The 21,089-nt window shown below is 41.0% G+C and overlaps 1 protein-coding gene across 3 annotated transcripts in view; it reads left to right on the top strand.

Moving 5' to 3' along the window:
• Nucleotides 1-11,796, top strand: part of tmc5 (transmembrane channel like 5) — a 226,987-nt gene extending 215,191 nt beyond the window's left edge. For all 3 annotated transcript variants that reach the window (XM_068056183.1, XM_068056186.1, XM_068056184.1), the window contains exons 21-24: nt 1,527-1,619; nt 2,044-2,092; nt 7,469-7,537; nt 10,366-11,796. In XM_068056183.1, the coding sequence (XP_067912284.1) occupies nt 1,527-1,619; nt 2,044-2,092; nt 7,469-7,537; nt 10,366-10,463 (309 nt within the window). In that variant the 3' untranslated portion in view covers nt 10,464-11,796. The remainder of the gene's footprint in view (nt 1-1,526; nt 1,620-2,043; nt 2,093-7,468; nt 7,538-10,365) is intronic.
• Nucleotides 11,797-21,089: the final 9,293 nt, after the last annotated feature.

Here is a 21,089-nt window from a genome sequence, read left to right as displayed (position 1 = left end):
TCAGTAGTACAGGCAATGCTGCTCTTGTGATAAATGTGGGCTACAGATCTTCAACCAGCAGTTTTCTTATATCCTCTACAGCTTCGGAGGAAACCACAACTTTTTGAGGCATTCAAAAGGTCTAAGACTCAAATCAGTTGCTCTCAACCAGGGCATTACAGCTGGCCTGGAAACCCTTAGGTTAGAGAAGACAATAATGAAATTGGATCCCAGCTCCTGGCCACTAAACAGTGACAGCTGAAAAGTATGCATTTGACAGTGACAGGATTGGGCTCAACTGTGAAGCCCTCCACAATTGACTACTTGGCCAACAATCACTGTTTAGATTCACAGATCAAAATGGTTATTTGGGTGAAGTAATGGAACCACACCCAGTGAGAGTATGCCCTGACAGAAAAAGAGATAATTGGAAGAAATTGACAATCTGCACCATATAGCCTTTGTGAAAAATAAATGTAAAGATTGTGGTGAGCATGTGCAAACACTTTCACAAACTTGAAATTGTCACTGGTGTTATGGTGAGCAGTGAGGACATATACCTAGAAATCCCTGCGTCTGATTGGATATGCTTGAGGCACACATGAGATTAGGCTTTGGTCTCATTATCATCAATCCGACGAGCTGCAGGCACTAAACAGGCATCTTCAGGCTGCTCGCTGGACAAGAGGCCCTGAAGATTGGGCTAGTGTGTCACTGGAGTGACCCTCAGGTAAGTCCTTACAGGGGATAGGAGAGGGGGTGCAACTGGAGGGGTATGATTGGAAGTGACACAATTGGAAGAGAGACAGATGGCAGATGACCGATGAGAGATGACAGATGTTGAAAGATGGCAGTGACCAGAAGAGAAGGTAGCAGCAGAAATCGGGGGGAAGGTGGCTGCAACAATCGGTGGGGTGTTAGTGGTGATTGGAGGCCGTGATCAGATGATGTTGTGGGGGGGTTAGGGGAGGTTGTGGAATTGGGTGGCAAATGGTGGCCAGCACCTGCTCCTCCCGGTTCCACATTCAGCTAATTATTTTTAGTAAACTTACATCTTGGTGGCGGCCTGCAGCGGTCCCTTTATGGACTGCCTGCTCAACCACATGCAGACCTGGTTTTCCTGAATGCAGCCAGTTCCGGCACTGGCGCTGGCTGCATCAGGGAAAATCAGTATTACAGACTAGCCGCAAACAAGCATTAAGCCCCCTTATAGCACGTGCAAAGGGCCTAATGCCTGTTTTAGATACAAACCCTGGATGCTTTTTTTTTTGCTTACACCAGTATGGCGGATGGTGCACTTCCAGCTTATAATGAGTATGCACTTCCTGGTCGTTATATTAGAGGCTTAAGTTCCTGTTTAGTGCCCAAAATATGGTCCTGTCAAATTTCTAGGTCATAATGCCCACTCTCAATTGGTCTTCAATAATCATCTACCTTTCTCACAAAATAAACTTTATATTTTAATCAGTTTGATCAACAGTAGCTGTGGTCAAAAGAAAGATATACGCAAGATTTTAAAGGCAAAATTATTTTTTTTCCCTATGTAGCCAGGACCAGGAGCTGTTGAGAACCACAACACTATGCTTCCGGGGTATATTGAAGAAACATCCGGCCCTAGTCGAAGACGGTATTATTTAGAGGTAAGAAGCAATTTAGAAGATATAAAAGCACAATGAATTACATGAATAGTTCAATAACAGACTTATGGATAGCTCAAATGATTACAAGGGAGTATGTCATCATTACAGGGCCCCCAAAATCAGATTATAGCCTTGAAGTCACTTGGGCGGGGCGAGGAGTTAAATTAAATATGTAATAAAGTTTGAGCAGTTTTGGGCCTTTTATTTGTTGCCAATACCTGAGCCAATGTCCATGTCACTGAAGTTCACTGAAGAATTAAAGTTGGTGATATAATCATTGTAAGTCTATTAAGCAAATACATTGAGTTGTGACAAATAATAGGAAACATGTACTAATCGCAATGAACCTGGTGTAACCTTTTTTATAGTGGTTATAAAATCAACTTTCAAGCCTTTTAATCATTTTCTTTCAACTTATATTTAGTCTAATTGGCATCTTGAGGCAAGAGGAGAATCTAACAACCGAAAACAAAGTAAGTGTAACAATGACAGTGAAATGTTTTGCTAAAGATATTATTCCATAACTTTACTTCACACAGCAGGATCATAGTATGCCACTTACAGTCCCACATCCTGTCAAGTTCACCGATCAAATTGTGTATTTGGGCAGCTCTGACTCTGTTTGTTGTGCAACATTGGGATATTGAAATTACTTTGCACAATAGTTAATAAAACAGAATTAACAGCAGTGCTTTGTATTCACTTGAAACTGGAAAAGATTAAATAATACTTTGTCAAAAACCTAGCAGTATTGATTTAAGGGTGTGCTTCTGGAAATCTGAGATTGTAATTTTCGAACTCTAGCATTATTTTGCAGTTCTCTGTTACTTGAATTTCAACGACGGTCAAACAATTTTCTTCGCTTAGATCTTTAGTCATCGTACTTCACTTGCTTGATTTATTTGACTTAGCTTTTACATTTTTGAAAAGAAATTGCATAAATTCCAAATCAGGGCGGCACAGTGGTTAGCACCGCAGCCTCACAGCTCCAGGGACCCGGGTTCAATTCTGGGTACTGCCTGTGCGGAGTTTGCAAGTTCTCCCTGTGACCGCATGGGTTTTCGCAGGGTGCTCCGGTTTCCTCCCACCGTCAAAGACTTGCAGGTGATAGGTAAATTGGCCATTGTAAATTTCCCCTGGTGTAGGTAGGTGGTAAGGAATATGGGATTACTGTAGGGTTAGTATAAATGGGTAGTTCTTGGTCGGCACAGACCCGGTGGGCCGAAGGGCCTGTTTCAGTGCTATGTCTCTAAATAAAATAAATAAAAATAAAAACACGGATTGGGAGGGGCTCACCACCAGCGGAGAAATCAGAAAGGATAATGAACACTTCATAATATCAATCATTACATGAAGTCATGTTCTAAGAATAAAGAACACCAGAATAAGTTGGATAACACATCAAAGACATAAACCTAGATAGCCCGTAGGATAATTAAAGTGGATGAATTAAAGGCTGAGTGAATTTAAGCTGAGGTCCAACACACTATTTCATTTTGATTAACTTTTCAGTTTCAAAGCTAAATATCAAAACTAGATTTAACCCTAATGCAAGTAGAATGGGGCCTACAATTAAGACTGGGTAGTGCTTTTTTTACAGGTGTGGCATGGCCAACTAGGGCAAACAAGTCTAATGTTTGCCTGCCAAAATGACGTCAAAGAATCTGAATGCATCACATTGTTGAACTCTTCAGCTCACTTTATGGATTGTGGAAACATTCAGCTTATCTGATATGATATATTTTCTGGTTGAATAAAATATGAGGTAATGCCATATGACCAATTTATTTATAGGAACTTAATGTGTCTGCAGTAAAAATCACTGATAAAGCTTTGGAAACAAATGTATACAATAACCAATAACCATAGTGTGTACTGCCAATGATAGAAGAGGAGAGTCAATTATTAATATAATTGAGGTGGTTCAGATAATGTTACGAACCAACAGCAGTATATAATATTGGGGCAGCCATGGGAAACAAAATGGGAGTATTAAATTTGAGGTGTAATTTCTGACAGCAATCATTTTTTCTGTGCACAAGATTTTACAAGACATGATGCCTCAGTGGCATGATGGCCCCAAAATCCCTGCATCGGGGAAAGGTGAGAAAGAAATTTCCCACACAGAGCATTCCAGAAATTTGGAGTGGGACATGCTTCCAATTTCATCTCATTCAAAGTGCCACCTTAAATTCTAGAAAGCAAGTGAAGACAAATCTTTTGCCTCCGCCCAACCCCCCCAACCCATCTACCATATCAAGGGAGAGTGCATCCGGGGAAATTCCTGGGAATTCAGCCTTATACACATTTTTAAGGCATTGATGGAACTCTCACCAGCCAAGAGAGGTGGCGTTGAGTTCCATTAAGGCCAATGGGAAGGCCCCAAAAGTTCTCCAAGGTAATTGATCCCAGAGAAGGCCTTTAAAATGTTAGCAAATTGCTCCTTTTGAAGCAAACTACAAAATTACTGTCAGCTTGTCCTCAGCCCAGAAATGGTCTTGGGGTTCAATTGTGTATTGCTCTGCAGGCTGCTGACAAGTTCTGAAATGCTCTGACAGCCACGGGCAGTGCACCCGGATCACATAACTGACCTCATCCCCAGGATGTGGTATGGGGTCTGCAGCCTACTTAATGAGCAGACGAGGTTTTGTTACATCACACTTGGTGAAGCAGGACCCTTGGTGCAGGTCTGTCCTCTGACAGGACTAACACTGGAAACTGAGCAAAAAGAAACAGTTCAGCTGTGGGTCTCACTTGCTTAGCCTTGGGGGCTCCTGGCTGCTGCTTTCCAGTGTTGCTTAAGGGAAAATGTCAGGATAAGCTCCAACTGCGAAGGACATGTGCAGTTTCTGCACGTTAAGGGAATATGGCACATGCCCTCACTCACTCAAAAATATCCTCACATTGATGCAAGTGACAAAAACGCTTCAGCTTTTAACCTAACAGCTCTGTTTCTTTAGACATTAAAGAGCAGCATGGTTTTAGTTCGCAGTGGAAGAATAACAAAGTACACCCAGGTAGTCATTTTCGGGAGGCCAATCTGAGAATTAAATCACTCGCAGACTCTCCAGCTTGTATTCAAATAGTAAGCCTATATCACACAGCATTGATTTTGTGTCTGGTGTTTACTTGAATAAATACCACATTAATCAATCCTGGTTTCTTGCTTTGAATTATTGAGAATCGCAGCTATAGAGATGCTGTTTTTGAGGACTGCAGCTGAAGTTCAGGATCTAAATAAACACTGCAGGACAATTGCATTACTTTTATATATATTTGGAGAAAATTGGAGATCAAGAGAATTTTTAAAAGTTTTACATATTCCTTTAATTTTATTCATTGGGCTGCATTTTAAAAGTCCACCGCCAAAATAGGTGGCGGGCAAAAGAATTTGCGGCCTGCACACACAGGGTGCACATCGCGCAGCCATCACAATTCCAAACGTGGCAGCTCATTAGCATAGCCAGTACGGCTGTTCCCCCCCCCACTGATGACCTGAAGGGGGCGGGAGAGCGAGCCGTCGCTGGCAATGTCGTCTGGCACCAATGCACAGGCACCATTTTTAAAGGGCTTACAGCCCTCAATGACCATTAAAATTTTTAAAGAAACAGTGACTGTAAAGTTTATAAAAATGAATAAAATAAACTTTCCATGCCCTCTCTCACCCAATCCCCCCAATGCCATTACACATCATTCCTGCCCTTCCCCCCCCCCCCGCCCCGAAATATCTACCGTGAATATTTGACCTTCCCTCCCCACCCCCCCCCCCCCCCACCCCCTGCAAAGTTTGGAAGCTTTGTCCTTTACCCCTTCCCATCACCTCCTTGACCAATCCGAAGAGTTTGGCCTTGCTCCTCCCCACCCCCACACTGAGAAATGTACCTCCTCCCTCCTCCCCACAGTTGTCGTGCCTCGTTTCCCTGAACGGGGATTCGAAGGCGCGGCATTGCCGGACGCCAGAACGAAGATCTCACCCTGATATCATAATCACTGTGACCTGCATATTAATTAATGGTAAGTACCCACTTGCATATTATAATGCAGGTCCCGTCACCGAGCGGCGGGGCGGCTGCCACGAGGCCTCACCGGCGCCGCTGGGATCGGGACAGGCCCTTCCGGCATCGGGGTCAGTGTCGGGCCTCATCTGTTGTGATCTTCATGCCCCCCCCCACCCTTCCTGGTGTCGGGGATCCTTTAAAATCCAACCCAATGGCATTTATCACCAGAAACTTGAACAAATTGAAATTTGCAGATTTTATATAGATACAAAGATATATATATATATATATATAATATATATATATATTTTAAAAGCTCAAATAAGTTTGCAGCACTCACAAGGTTAGTGAGGTTAACATGGTTGTTTTGTGTGAGTAATGTGGTGGGCTGTTTCTTAAAATAATTATTTTTCTTGCTGTTTGAATTTTACATTTCCTAGACCTGCTTTTTTAGACTGTTGTGTAATACACAGCACTCACTGAGTTATCAACTGTTTATCTACATTTTATACAGTTACTGTATACAGAATTTATACCAATGTATAAATATACAATTATATTCTAATTATGTAGCAAACTGGTGACCCAGTAACAACTGTTAATTACACTGCAGATATTCGAAGGTGTCAAAACAGGAGAGGGGATAGAGAAAAGAAGATAATGAAATGTATTACACATTTGTGGAAATAGTATATGTCATCCTGTTGGGTGCCCATAATTTTTCTGGGTTGATTGACGCACCTTCTTCCTCCATTGCCAAATTCATGATCAGCTCTTTGAACTTTGTTGCCAAACTTGAACCCTTTTGCCTTATCGGTGTCAAAGTAAGTTACACTCATTTGTTAAACATTTATAGGAAACAGGTTTTGGATGAACCAATTTTAATTTTCATCCTGACAACTGTGGTATGTTTTCAGCATACTAATCCCATACAAATGCCCATGAATGGGCCAGACCAGGTAGGGGTTTCAGGTTTCCTTTCCTGAAGGTTGTTTGTGAACCAGTTGGGTTTTTATGATGATACAACAGCTTTGATGGTCATTCTGCCTGCTGCTGCCCAAAAATTTCCAGGTTTACCAGGTTGAATTCAGGTGCTCAGTGTTAGCTGTGGCTCAGTTGCTAGCACTCTTGCCTCTGAGTTAGAAGGGTGGGGTTTCAAGTTCCACTCCAAGACTTGAGCACAAAAATCTAGGCTGACATACCCAGTTCAGTGCTGAGGAGTATTGCACTGTTGGAGGTGCTGTCTTTTGGATGAGATGCTAAACTGAGAACCCGTCTGCTCTCTCGGGTGGATGGAAAAGATCCCATGCTACTATTTTAAAGAAGAGCAGGGGAGTTATCCCTGGTATCCTGCCTAATATTTATCCCTCAATCAATATCACAAAAACAGATTATCTGGTCATTATCACATTGCTGTTTGTGGAAGTTTGTATGCAAATTGGCTGCTGCCTTTCCTACAAAAGTGCCTACACTTCAAAAATATTTAATTGGCTGTAAAGCGCTTTGGGATGCCCGCGTAGTCATGAAAGGTGCCACGTAAATGCAAGTATTTCTTTTCGATTGGCCTTGAACTCACAACATCTGGGTTGCTGCTTCAATGTCGTAACTACCATGCACGTAACAGATTCCTGCAAACAATTATGAAAGTATTAAAAGAAATACCAAACTATGTTGGGGTGTACAACTTGAAATGGAAATCCACAACTACAATAAAGAATATCTAAAATATTTTAATGATTACATCAATCTGACCATTTGTCAGTAATGAACTGAAATGTTCAGATGTCACTTTGGAAACTGAGTAATTAATGAATGTAATTTAAAGATAAAGTATTATCTTTACTTTCTCAGAATTAGCTGAAGACTCTTTGACTACCAACAACACAGAAGACCAGGCTATTGTCAATAAACATGAGACAGGTATGTAATATTTAAAAAGACACCCACAACCTATCAAAGATTGATACAAAAGTAAAATACTATGGATGCTGAAAATTTAAAAACAGAAAATGCAGGAAACACTCAGCAGGTCTGGCAGCATCTGTTGAGAGAGAAACAGATTAATGTTTCAGATCAATGACCTTTCAGTATTTCCAGTATTTTCTGTTTTTGTTACAAAAGATTAACTTCCCTATAACAAAAATGTAATATAAAAATGGCCAGAAAAATACAATTCATGAACTAGATAAATAAGCAGATAGATGTCCTGCATTTATAATTCTTAAACTTTAAACACTAGGTATATGAGATCCTGGGCTGTATAAATAAAGGCATAGTGTACAAAAGCAAGGAAGTTATGATGAACCTTTATAAAACACTGGTTCGGCCTCAGCTGGAGTATTGTGTCCAATTCTGGGCACCAATTTTTGGACTTTAGAAAGGATGCAGAAAAGATCTACGAGAACGGTTCCAGGAGTGAGGGACTTAAGTTACATGGATATATTGGAGAAACTGGGGTTGTTCTCCTTAGAGAAGAGGAGATTGAGAGGAGATTTAATAAACGTATTCAAAATCATGAGGGATCTAGACATTAGATAAGGAGAAACTGTGAATGGCAAAAGAACCAATGGCGATACTATGAAAACATGTTTACGCAACAAACGGTTAAACCCCTGGAATGCACTGCCTGAGAGTGTGCTGGAGGCAGATTCAATCTGGCTTTCAAAATGGAATTGGATAAGCACCTGAAAGAGAGAAAACTTGCAGGGCTATGGGCTAAGGGCTGGGGCGTGGGTCTAGCTGAGTTGCTCCTGCAGAGAGCCAGCGTGGACACGATGGGTAGAATGGCCTCCTTCTGTACTGTAAACATTCTATGATTCTAGTTCTAATATCAGAAGCCTTGAGCAGTCAAGAAGCATTCTATGCTGATATATAGGTGCCAATTTTAACCTAACATGGGAAACCCACAGGATCAGATGGTGTTGATTTTACACCCTGCCTAATATTACTCCAATGGAAAGTAAAATCAGGCAGTGTGTAAAACCAACATTGCACCCAATCCTGTCAGTTTCCTGACTGGCGGGATAGGTTAAAATTGCCCCCATTGGGTAGGTGTAAAATCAGTGCTCCACCTGATCCCACACAAAGGGCTGGATTTTATGATCTCGAGAGCTCCAAAAATGGGCCGCAAGCCAAAGAGCCGCTACAATCTCAAGCACGGCAACTCACTTAAATAGCCCCTCCAATCACATGGAGGGGGTGGGTTGTCTGTCCCCGGCAATGGTGTCAGCTGTCTGTGCACAGGTGCTGACGCCATTTTTAAAGGGCAGTCAGCCCTACCGGCTTATTTAAATATTTAAAGAGATATTGAATAAAATTAAATAAATACATTTCTTTTGCCCCTCTCCCACCCACCCCATAATAATTACATTAACTATTTGCCCTTTTCCCACTAAAAACACTTACCTTTACAATCTGACCTTCCCCCACCCCCACCCAAACTGCACAAAGTTTAAAGTACAACCCTTCCCACCATCCGCTAAACCCATGACGTTTATTTGACCCCGTCTCCCACCCCGCCCCACCCCCCACTCCCGACACTGATAAACTTACCTCCACCCCCCTCCCCACCAGTGTGGTGCCTCGTTTCCCCGGACGGGGATCCGAAGGCACAAGAGTGCCGGCCACTGGGCCAAAGATTGCAGCAGGCCATCAAGATTAGATGTAAGTATATGTAAATTTCTTAATTTTATTAATTTGCATATGCTGATTGTGGTCACGTCACCGAGCGGTCCCGGCATCAAGGGCTCCTTAAAATCCAGCCCAACGAGTTCAGTTAAAATTTGCCCCCAAAAATGCCAGTATTGGTTACTTCTTGTCACTAGAAGTGACAAAAAAGTTTGTAAAAACAATAATATATTGTGTACAAACCGGCCTATTGAATTCTGAAACAGCTAGAAACAACTCATCCCTTTCTTTTACAATAAAAATACTCTCTGTGCCTAAAAATGTAAAAATCTGAGAAATGTTGGTGCTTTAGACAGAAGTTCATCCAATAAGCGTGGTACTTGAAATGTTTGTATTCCTACTTAAATGTTTTCAATACAAATGTTGCAAGCTTAACTGATTTAGAATCAACTGAACAGTTAAGGAAGTTAACTAGCTGCAACTGATTGTCAGCTCTGTATATATCAAACTTGGGGTCCCTGTTTGGACACTTGCCAGCAGCTTCATATGAAACAGAATAAATGGGAACTCAGTCTGAAACTGTAAATCCAGGATTGAGGTGAGATTCAGGGCTTTTTAATGGAGGCAGACAATAGGCAACTAGATTTGGCACAGCTCACCCGGTGCCACTTACAGCCATATGCTAACAAAAATACACAAACATTTCCATATTTAATTTGAGTAACATTGTGTGTATAATTATCCCAGAAATATATGCAATGCTGACTGTCAGAATAACTTGCAGGATCTGTATAACTGAAAGCTCAGTACCTATGTGTAGAATTTGTTGAAAATGTTGCCTAATTGGCAAAACATTGTCAGTGCACATAGGTACCATTCGGAAAGGTTAGGTGCTTACCTATGGGGAAGAAGGGAGAACTCATTGGGTGGGTTCTACCCTAAGCTATTAGAATGCCCACTAAAAAAGCAATTACACCAAAGTAGTCTCAGCGAAGGTCAGTGTAGGCACTGTGAGCTACTCTTACATATGCACCTGGAAAAAGTGGACTGGATCAAGCTATTTATTAGATATGCATCCATGATCCCCTTGAAAGCACTGATAGAATTTTTTTTTCTTACAGAAGAACAAAGTCATTATCGAAGTACAAGAGAAGAGGCTGGTAGTGCTCTCGCACTGGCTTTGGCTGCCAGACATCAGGCAGCCCAGGGCCCATATTAAGAACTATTTCAGAGACATTGGATTAAACTTTCCACAGCCCTGTCTCACTAGCAGGACCACCAAGGTAGAGATGACTTACCAGAAAATCACGGGTGGATCATCGGCAGTAATGTAGCAGTTTTCCAATCAGCCACCTGCTGCATGTGCGGCTCGGATAGCTCTATTCTTAGTTCTTTTTAAATCTACCTGATTATTGCAAGACTTTTGAACGTTAACAGAGATCCTTCACTGTTCTGGGGTAGTCTTTTGGCTTTAAAGGTAATTAAGCACATACATCATAAGTAATATCCATGTTAATAAAGTTGCTCTCTTATTCTACTGTGCATCACCAATAATGAAACTCACACAAACTCAGCAAAGACGCAATGCCTCAATTTTATAAAGTAATTTATAATTTAATAAGTTCTAATGAACTATTTAAGTACATTTTACTGGTAAGTAATTCTAAGGTAATATCTAAATTTGCTTTAAAGCTTCAAAAAGAATATTGCTTCTTAACTTGACAACTAAAGAACATTAAGAATTAAATTAAATTTTATTTATCCCTTATTTTATTTTCTTTCATTACACAAGCTTTGTGTACTGCTTTTTCATATTTTGGCATTTTTTGTGCTTTGCATTATACTGATTAATGGACCCTGAAATTCTGTTGAGCTTCTCCTGGTTTCCTGCCATAACTTTAGCAGGAGCTGACAGAACACATCGAGAAATGCCTGAAATGGGCAATTAATGTCATTTCTCCAGGGCTTCTGTTAGTCTCCCACTGAAATTGTAGCAGAAGACCGAGAGAAGCCCCAGAGAATTTCCGGGTCCCAGTGACAGCATCAAGTTTCCTGAGCTCAAGTACAGCAAAGCCACCTGCAGAGTAAAACTCCAACCACTCTGCTCCTCCAGTGCACCTGAAACTCACCTCAGAATAGGGTCCCATCTGCACCAGAGTGTCATTTCAATTTCTTGTCGCATCATCCTTGTAGCCTTTCTGAATTATTATGAATTAGTGCCAAATTAATGGTAGTTTTGTTCCCATGCTCACCACCAATTGGGTTGGGTTGCTCAAATTATTTTGTATAGAATCCTCACATGGAGCAGTATGAAACTTTCGTTTCTCAGTTTGAACTGGATGTAAGAGAACAAAGGGCACTAAACTAAATCACTCCTTGTTTCTTTCCATTCCAATATTTTTTAGTTTATCTTGGTTTGCTATTTGACTTTATGGAAATAATGACATTTTAATCATGCTTATTTGTATATGGACATGCTGCAATGTAAAATGTTGAAAAAATAACTAAACCTGTAAGGCATGATTATTTTGTGTATAATTTTGTAAGTTTTTGTGTTTCACATCATTATCACAAGACAAAGAATTAAAAATAAACCTTTAAAAGGTACTAAATATGAGATGTTTGTTATCATAATGCTGATCTACAAAGTAATAGATAACAGCAATTCAATAATTCAAACAAAGCAGTTTTGATAACACAAAGTGTGAGGAAAATTTAGTTTACAGGCATTGGTGGAATTGAAATACATAAACTCGCCACCACTATTTATTACAATCACCAAGCAAGTGGTACTGAGCAAACTGACAGAGCTGCAAGCTGACAAGTCCCTGGGTCCTGATGGGCTTCATCCTAAGGTCTTAAAAGAGGTGGATAATGAGGTAGTAGATGCGTTGGTGTTAATTTTTCAAAATTCGCTAGATTCTGGAAAGGTTCCATCAGACTGGAAAGTAGCAAATATAACCCCTTTATTCAAGAAGGGGTGGGGGGGGGGGGGGCGGGTGTGCAGGCAGAAAAACAGGTAACTAAAGGCCAGTTAGCTTGACATCTGTCATGGGGAAGGTGTTAGAATCGATCATTAAGGAGGCTTTAGCTGGGCACTTAGAAAAACTCAAAGTAATCAGGAATAGTCAGCATAGTTTTGTGACAGGGAAATCACATTTAACCAATTTGATGGAGTTCTTCAAAGGAGTAACAAGTGCTGTGGATAAAGGGGAGCCCGTTGATGTACTGTACTTGAATTTTCAGAAGGCATTTGACAAGGTGCCACATAAAAGGTATTGTGCAAAGTAGGAGCTCATGGTGTAGGGGGTAACACTTTAGCATGGATAGAAGATTGGCTGGTTGGCAGAAAACAGAGAGTATGCATAAATGGGTCATTTTCTGATTGGCAGGATGTGACGATTAGAGTCTGTGCTGGGGCCTCAACTTTTTACAATTTATATCAATGACTTAGATGAGGGGAGCGATGGCATGGTAGCTAAATTTGCAGATGACACAAAAATAGGTAGGAAAGTATGTTGTGAAGAGGATATAACAAGGTTGCAGACCAATATAGATAGGATGAGTGAGTGGGCAGAAATCTGGTAGATGGAGTATAATGTGGGAAAATGTGAAGTTGTTCATTTTGGCAAGAAGAATAAAAAAGCAGAGTATTACTTAAACGGAGAACGACTGCAGAATTCCGAGGTGCAGAAGGATCTAGGTGTTCTAGTGCATGAGTCATAAAAAGCTAGTATGCAGGTACAGCAAGTAATAAAGAAGGCTAATGGAATGCTATCCTTTATTACGAGAGGAATTGAAAATCAAAGTAAGGATGTTATGCTTCAGTTATACAGGGCATTGGTGAGACCACATCTCAAATACTGTGTGAAGTTTTGGTCTCCTTATTTAAGGAAGGATGTAAATGCGTTGGAGGCGGTTCAGAGAAGGTTTACTAGATTGCTACCTGGAATGAATGGATTGTCTTATGAGGAAAGGTTGGACAGACTGGGCTCGTTTTCACTGGAGTTTAAAAGAGTGAGGGGAGTATATAAGATCCTGAATGGTCTTGACAAGGTGGATGTGGAAAGGATGTTTCTTCTTGTGGGTGAATCCAGAACTAGGGGGCACTGTTTTAACAATAGGAGTCACCCTTGTAGGACAGAGGTGAGGAGAAATTTTTTCTTTCAGAGGCTTGTGCGACTTTGGAACTCTGCCTCAGAAGGTGATGGAGGCGGGGTTATTTAATATTTTTAAGACGGGGGGTAGATAGATTCTTGTTAGGCAAGGGAATCAAAGGTTATCGGGGGTAGGTGGGAATGTGAAATTCGAGACACAAACAGATCAGCCATGATCGTATTGAATGACAGAGCAGTCTTGAGGAGCCAAATGGCCTACTTCTGCTCCTAATTCATATGTTCTATGTGAAAAATACTTCAGAAGTTGTTGAATATATCTCACAAGCAACAGAACTAATTAAATGATAAAGAGTGTTTTTATTTTAAGTTTGTGGGAGTCGCTGGCTAGAACAGCATTTATCGCCCATCCCTAATTGCCCTTGAACTGAATGGCTTGCTCAGCCATTTCAGAGTCAACTACATTGCTGTGGGTCTGAGGTCACACATAGGCCAGACCAGGTAAGGACAGCAGATTTCCTTCCCAAAAAGACACTAGTGAACCATATAGATTTTTACAACAATCAACAATGGTTGTCATTAGACTAGCTTGCTCAGTTCCAGATTTATTAACTGAATTCAAATTTTACTCTCTGCCGTGTTGGGATTTGAATCCTTGTCCCCAGTGCCTTGGTTTCAAGGATAACTAGCGCAGTGATATTACTACTACGCCACCACCTCTCCATGATGATTGTGATGTTCATTAGTGTAATAAATATTAGTCAAAAATAATTTATTACAGCATTGTTTTTACTTTTCAGTGAGAAAGTTCCACATTTATACTTCTGAAATCACTGCAGTTTTGTCACAATACTTCCATGTAAATGTTTAATTTTGGGGTCCCAACATGAACCACAGCCAACCACCAGCTCTGCTGGAGCCACTGTGGGAACATTTTGTAGAAGTAGCAGAGCAATTAACTCTTTTTTAAAGACAAAAATAGGTTGACACTTGGGTGCTTATTGATTTAATGCATATGATTGTTCTTTAAACCCTTCAACATTTGGTGTAGAAAGACAGTTTGCAAAGCAGCTTACGAGCCTGTCTGGTCAGTAAGTCATTGATTTAAGTCATGTATCCTAGGAGCTGACGAAATTCCTTTAGCATTTGGAAATGGTTTAAGAGTCACATGGAGGGTTCAGATATATAAGCATAAAATTTGCAATTTAGCACTCTTAATGAGCAATGGAAAATTGTGCTAATCCGACTGCTAATCAGGCGCACCTGCTTGACTGCCCAATTTCCTGATATGGGCTCTCCTCATGTGAGGGAACACTAAATTATAAAATTTACTCTATCAACTTACAACTACTTTTATTTATATCGCACCTTTAACATAATGTCCCAAGGCACTGCACAGGAGCATTATAAATCAAAGACAGCAAGCCACATAAGGAAATATTAGGTCAGACGACCAAAAGCTTAATCAGAGAGGTAGGTTTTAAGGAGGAAAGTGAGGTAGAGAGACAGAGAGGTTGTTGGGAAGGAATTCTAGAATTAGGGTCTAGGCAGCTGAAGGCATGGTTACCAATGGTGACGCAATTAAAATCAGGGATGCACGGGATTCGATGTGCGCAGATATCTTGGAGCATTGTGGGGCTGGAGGAGATTACGGAGATAAGGAGAGGTAAGGCCATGGAGGGATTTGAAAACAAGGATGAAAATTTTTAAATCAAGATGTTGTCTGACCGGGAGCCAATGTAAGTCAGTGAGCACAGAGTGATAGGGGAATGGGACTTGGTGCGAGTTAAGACATGGGCAGCAGACTTTTGGATGACCTCAAGTCGAGGGAGGGTAGAATGTGGGAGACCAACCAGGAGAGCATTGGAATAGTCTCTCTAGAAGTAACAAAGGCATGAATGAGGATTTCAGCAGTAGATAAGCTGAGACAGGGGCCAAGTTACAGAGGTGGAAATAGGTGGTCTTAATGATGGCGTAAATATATGGTTGGAAGCTCATCTTGGGGTGAAATATGACATCAACATTGTGGGCAGACTGGTGTAGTCTTAGACTGTTGCTAGGGAGAGGAATGGAGTCAGTAGCTAAGGAATGGAGTTTGAAGTGGGGACCGAAAACAATCTTTTCAATATTTAATTGGACAAAATTTCTGCTCATCCATTACTGGATATCCGATAAAGAGGGAAAGGTGATGGTGAGGTAGATCTGGGTGTCATCAGCGTAAATGTGACAACTAACACTATGCTTTCAGATGATGTCACCCAGAGGTAGCATGTAAATGTGAAATAGGAGGCAGCCAAGAATAGATCCTTGAAGGAAACCAAAGCTCGCAGTGCAGGAGTGGGAAGAGAAGCCATTGCAAGTGATACTCTGGCTATGAATAGAGAGATAAGAATGGAACCAGGTGAGAGCAGTCCCACCCAGCTGGATGACAGTGTTGGAGGATGATGGTGTGGTCAACCATATCAAAGACTGCAGACAGGTTGAGAAGGATGAGGAGGGATAGTTTACATTTGTCACAATCACAGAGGATGTCATTTGTGACTTTGTTAAGAGCTGTTTCAGTACTGTGGCGGGGGCAGAAACCTAATTGGCGGGACTCAAACATGGAGTTCCGGGAACAATGGGCACAAATTTGGGAGGCGAAAACGAGTTCAAGGACTTCAGAGAGGAGAGGGAGGTTGGACATGGGGCAGTAGTTTGCAGGATGGTGGGGTCAAGGGTTGGTCTTTTGAGGAGAGGGGTGATAACAATAGACTTAAAGGAGATATAACTGAATAGGGAGAACAGTTAACAATTTCGGTTAACTTGGTGACCAGGAAAGAATGTTGCATGGTCAGCAGTTTCGTGGGAAGAGGTTGAGGGAGCAGGAAGTGGGTCTCATGGATAAGATGAGCTCAGAGAGGGCGTGAGGGGAGCTAGGAGAGAAACCAGAGAATGCTGAGATATCAGGGCAGGGGTTGGCATCATGTCCGTGGTGAACAATTTTGGGGTCTGTGACTAGAAATATCAGGGATGAGAAATTTCCCATTGGCTTCAGACCAGCTTTGAAAAAAAAAATCACAAGTGTCAGTTTCACAGCTGACAGGTGTTGAAGCAGAACGGTGGTTTTCTGAACTTCGGACAGATTCGGGGTTATCCAGCTGTTCCAATTTTTTTTTATAAAAGTCCGCCGGAAAACCCTGCATCTGTCCAAAGTTCATAAACCACTGTTCCTGCTCTCAGCAACAGTCAGAGAGAGTGGGTGGAGAGAGAGAGTGGGGGAGGAAGTGGGGGACAAAGAGAGCAAGAACAACATGGGGGGAATTAAAACAGAGGGGGATGACACAGATAGGTGGGAAGCAACACAGAAAGGCAGACAACACACAGTGGTGGGGGACAACTCAGAGGGGTGGGGACACCGAGAGGGAGGGGGAGAGAGACACACAAAACAGACAGACAGAGAGACAGAGAGAGCAATCAAGATCACTCCTGATAGATGGACATCTATCCGGAATACTCCACATCGCTACACAAGTGTGTGGGCAGACATTGACTACTTGTGTAGGCAAAAAAATGGCAGGTATTTCACTAAATCAGTGTCCAACATAGTGATGAAAAAGTGAATCAATAGATTAGTCTTCTCATGAAAAGCTTCTTCACATAAATGCACATTTGTTGTTGTTTTGATTAATAGTAAGAAATTTTTAATGTCTTTATCTTTTCCCAAATTGTTTCACTCCTATGTAAGACAAAAATTGTAATGTGGCCCCCACGCAAGAATGTTGGACACCCCTGCTCCTAGGTTATTTTAAAACATAAAGTTAAAGGCTTTTTTGGTGTAAACTCATTTTAAAATGGCAAAAGTCACTTCGGGAATATCTCGAATTCTATGCTCTGGCATGCACGACTTTCACTTGGGACACAAGCTCAGTTACATTTTGAAAGTTATTGGACTTTTGTTTCTATATAAATGTCACAATTTGGAATCAGATTGTTCCAGAACTTGTATAAAGGGGAAAACGGGCACAAAAAATCCAAGGAACCTCCAGAAGTCAGCACTGTAAGTTCCTCATAAATACAAGAGTACAGTGTATTAGGGTTAAGAGATATTGGCGAAAACAAGGTGCTGCTGACCCATGTACTATAGTCAGTAAATATAATCTAATGGATAACTTTAATAAACTTTAATCTATGATGAACTGTCTACAATTCCTTAACAAAATCCATGATGATTTGTGGTTTTAAAAACTGTCGGGGAAGACATGGTAAAAATTTATTATGTTTCAATGACCATGTTAGAAACCATCATTAACTGATTTAATTTGCTGCAAATTGGATTAAAGGACAAATTTTACAAGTACGTTAAAGATCAGTAACTGTAATGTGCATCATTTACTATCCAGTTTGAGCAAAAATAACCTGAGTGGCCAATGTTATTTGAAAGTTGTCTGTATCATATAATTACATTACAAGTGCACCTTTGTTAGTCTGGAGTATATTCTTACAGATAGTGACTAAACATTTTGTAATTGAATAATACATGCAGTATCAACTGCTCAATGTTTTGCAGAAAAGCTTTTTGTTTATAATTATCTTGTCAGAGCTGAATCAGAATCGACCATGATAGACTGAGATATAGGCATGTGAATTTAAGAGAATTGCTTTATTGGAGGAACTGAAGGGTGCTATTTATTTGTAATTGTGCTTATCTAATTTTGTCACTAGCTTTGGTGAGCAAATGAGATTCTGTCCATGAGAGATTCTGTTGTTTCTGTATTTTAGAATCGAGAACTTGGTTTAACAGCCTGTCAAGATGAATAAACTAGTCTTGGCTACCTACTGTTAATCTGTCTCTGTCCCTTCCTGTCCTACTGTGCTTTTCTGTTTTACATGATGCTTCTGAAGTACTATTGCTCCATCCTATAAAATTCTTCTGATTTGGAGATCACTGCCCTTTTGTTGGCTACCCTGTCTTCACACACATATTACAAGCAGGTGGAGAAGTTGCACAAACATTGACCACAGGTACAATTGTCTTGGGACAACAGCAGTGAGACAAATGGTTCCTCTTCCTATTGCTGATCTTTCTACTGCCTCACCTCAATAACCACAACAACAATCCTCTCCTTGAGTTTTATGGTTTATTGGATGGATTTTCACTCCTGACACAGTGTGCATCCACAGAGGTCCATCTACCACCTCGTGACATGGTGTAGCTAGCGCTATTCTGTCAACAAAAGTGATTTGCATTGGCAATGCATACTATTTTTCTTGCTTGCTAGATAATACAGTTGTGCTGCTCTGCATTGATGTTTGTATGCTTAATTGCTTTATTTATAGGGAGAAATGTATTTTAAATAAGACTGTGTTCTGATAGCATTAAATTGGTTATACACTTATGTACAGGTTAATTGCCCCTATGTCCATGGCTGAGTCAATAATTTTGTCAAATGTCCATGGTGCAACATGTTGGTGCCTATCCCTGGTTCAGGGCTAGACCAACAGGCAACTTTAGAGGATGTTTGGCCCAGTGGGGTAGTGGGGCGGGGGAGAAATACAGCAGAGGCAGCTGATCACGTGGTCTCGATCTTAGTGACAAAGAGTTCCTCGCACTTATTGTTGGAGGTGAGGGTGGAGAGGACAGGGGAGAGGGGTTAAGAAATAGGTTTGCAGTAGAGAAAAGAAGCTGGGGGTTATCTTTGCATTCCAGGATGATCTTGGAATGGTGAGCTGTTTTAGCAGATGAAAGCTTTATGTGGTTCAGCCAGATCTGGCAGTGGGTGACTAAAATAGTTGTCCATCATAATCTTTCAAGTCTGCGCCCCTTGGACATAAGGGAGCAGAGATGACGGCTGTAGCAGGGGGAACAGCCAGGGTGGGATAGAGTAATGGTTTCATTGGGGACTCGTGTATCAAAGCTGGAGGTGAGGATGCAGTTGAGCAAATCAGTAGAAGCAGAAATGTTCTGGTGAACGGAGGGCCAAAGGCAAGACAGTTGGGATTTTGAATATGCAATTGTAAGTTAATTGGGGGTAAGTTTTACGGATTGTTACGACCAGGTGAGAAGGGGTCTAGGGGGTTCCCTCTCAGCCTTTGCCTGATTTAACCGTAACGGGGTTTATTTTTTTTAAACACCGTGTTTTTAGCTCCCCCTTAGTGAATCCTTGTTCATTGCTCCAATTTTAAGGCAAAGAAATCAAACAGGTTTCCTTAAATTTAAACAAGAAAGGTAGAAGTTTATTAATCTTAAACTCTAATCCAGTTAACGACTACGACTATGCGACGCAACTATGCTAGTATGCATACGTGATAAACACACACGCAGATGGAGACAGAAAAAGAAGGAATAAAGGTGAAAAGTTTGAGGTAATATCTGGTAGTTACAGTCCTTTAGAGTTCAATGTGGAGCCTTTGGTTGTCGGTAGGTCTTGCAATTTGTTGGGGCCCAGTTCACGCTTCGACTTGTTCCGATGTAGGAGTCTTTTCTCTCTTGAGGTTTACGTGTCTTTCATGAGTCCGGTGGCTTGTGAGAAAGCGAGAGAGAGACAGCCAGGCGAGAGACTTGCTTGTTTCAGCTTTAGTTGTCCTGTGGCTAGTTCAAAAAACCTGGACCAGTTAGTCATGTAACCAGCTGGTTTAACCAGTCCTGGCTTTGTGGATTGTATCATCTTAGCAGGGTCTGGAATACACTTCCTTACACCTTCAATGTCTGGTGATCAAAATCCATTTGGGTTAATTGGAGCAGGGGATAGCCCTTTGTCTCCACAATCAGCGTCTCCTAGTATGCAAATATCCTTCCAGCCCAGTGTCTGGTGATCTTCAAACAAGTCATTTCTTCACTTCAGCAACAGTTTAAAATCAATGTTCATATGACAACATTAATATGCCTCATTCTGGGCAGGTGGGGGTCTGCATGACACAGATAGATACAGTAACACAAGCTACCTCACAATCTCCAATTAAATTGAAAGCAAGTTATATTATGAAAAGGATAGAAAGGCACTGGAAAGGGTGCAGAGAAGTATACAAGGATGATACCAGAAATGCGTGGGTATACATATCAGGAAAGAATGAATAGGCTGGGTCTCCTCTCTTGAAAAAAGACTAAGGGGTGACCTAATAGAGGTCTTTAAAATTATGAAAGGTTTTGATAGAGTGAGTACAGAGTGAATGTTTCCATTTGTGGAGACGAGCAAAACTAGAGGCCATCAACATAAGAGTCACCAAGAAATCCAATAGGGAATTCAGAAGAAACTTATTTACCCAAGGAATGGTGAGAATGTGAAACTCGTTACTAGAAGTAGTTGAAGTGAATAGAATGGATACATTTAAGGGGAAGCTAGACCAGCATATGAGGGAGAATGGAATAGAGGGTTATGATAAATAATAGAGGGTTATGATGATAGATTTAGATGAGGATGGATGGGATGCACTGGTTGGACCAAATGCACTGTTTCTGTGCTGTATATCTTATGTAATCCTGTGTAATTATGGTTTTTGTACATTTTGTGCCACATGTGGTGCATGTTGCTAAAAACATTTACTGAGCCAAGTGTAAAAAATTGTACTACTTACCAGAACTGGAGTTTATTCTTGTTACTGTGGTAGCAAGTTAAATTTAAAAATGCAATTTTTTGGAATATTAGCACTGGCCAGTTAAGAAATACAATTTCATTGATAATAAACTTATGTTTGGCACCACAATTTCTTTTAGCTTCATAGAAATCAGAAGGTTGCCCTATCAGGATGTT

Source organism: Heterodontus francisci, chromosome 24, assembly GCF_036365525.1.
Source record: "Heterodontus francisci isolate sHetFra1 chromosome 24, sHetFra1.hap1, whole genome shotgun sequence".
Lineage (NCBI taxonomy): Eukaryota > Metazoa > Chordata > Chondrichthyes > Heterodontiformes > Heterodontidae > Heterodontus > Heterodontus francisci.
The sequence above is the reverse complement of the archived record's forward strand: the minus strand, read 5'-3'. Positions and strand labels throughout refer to the sequence as shown.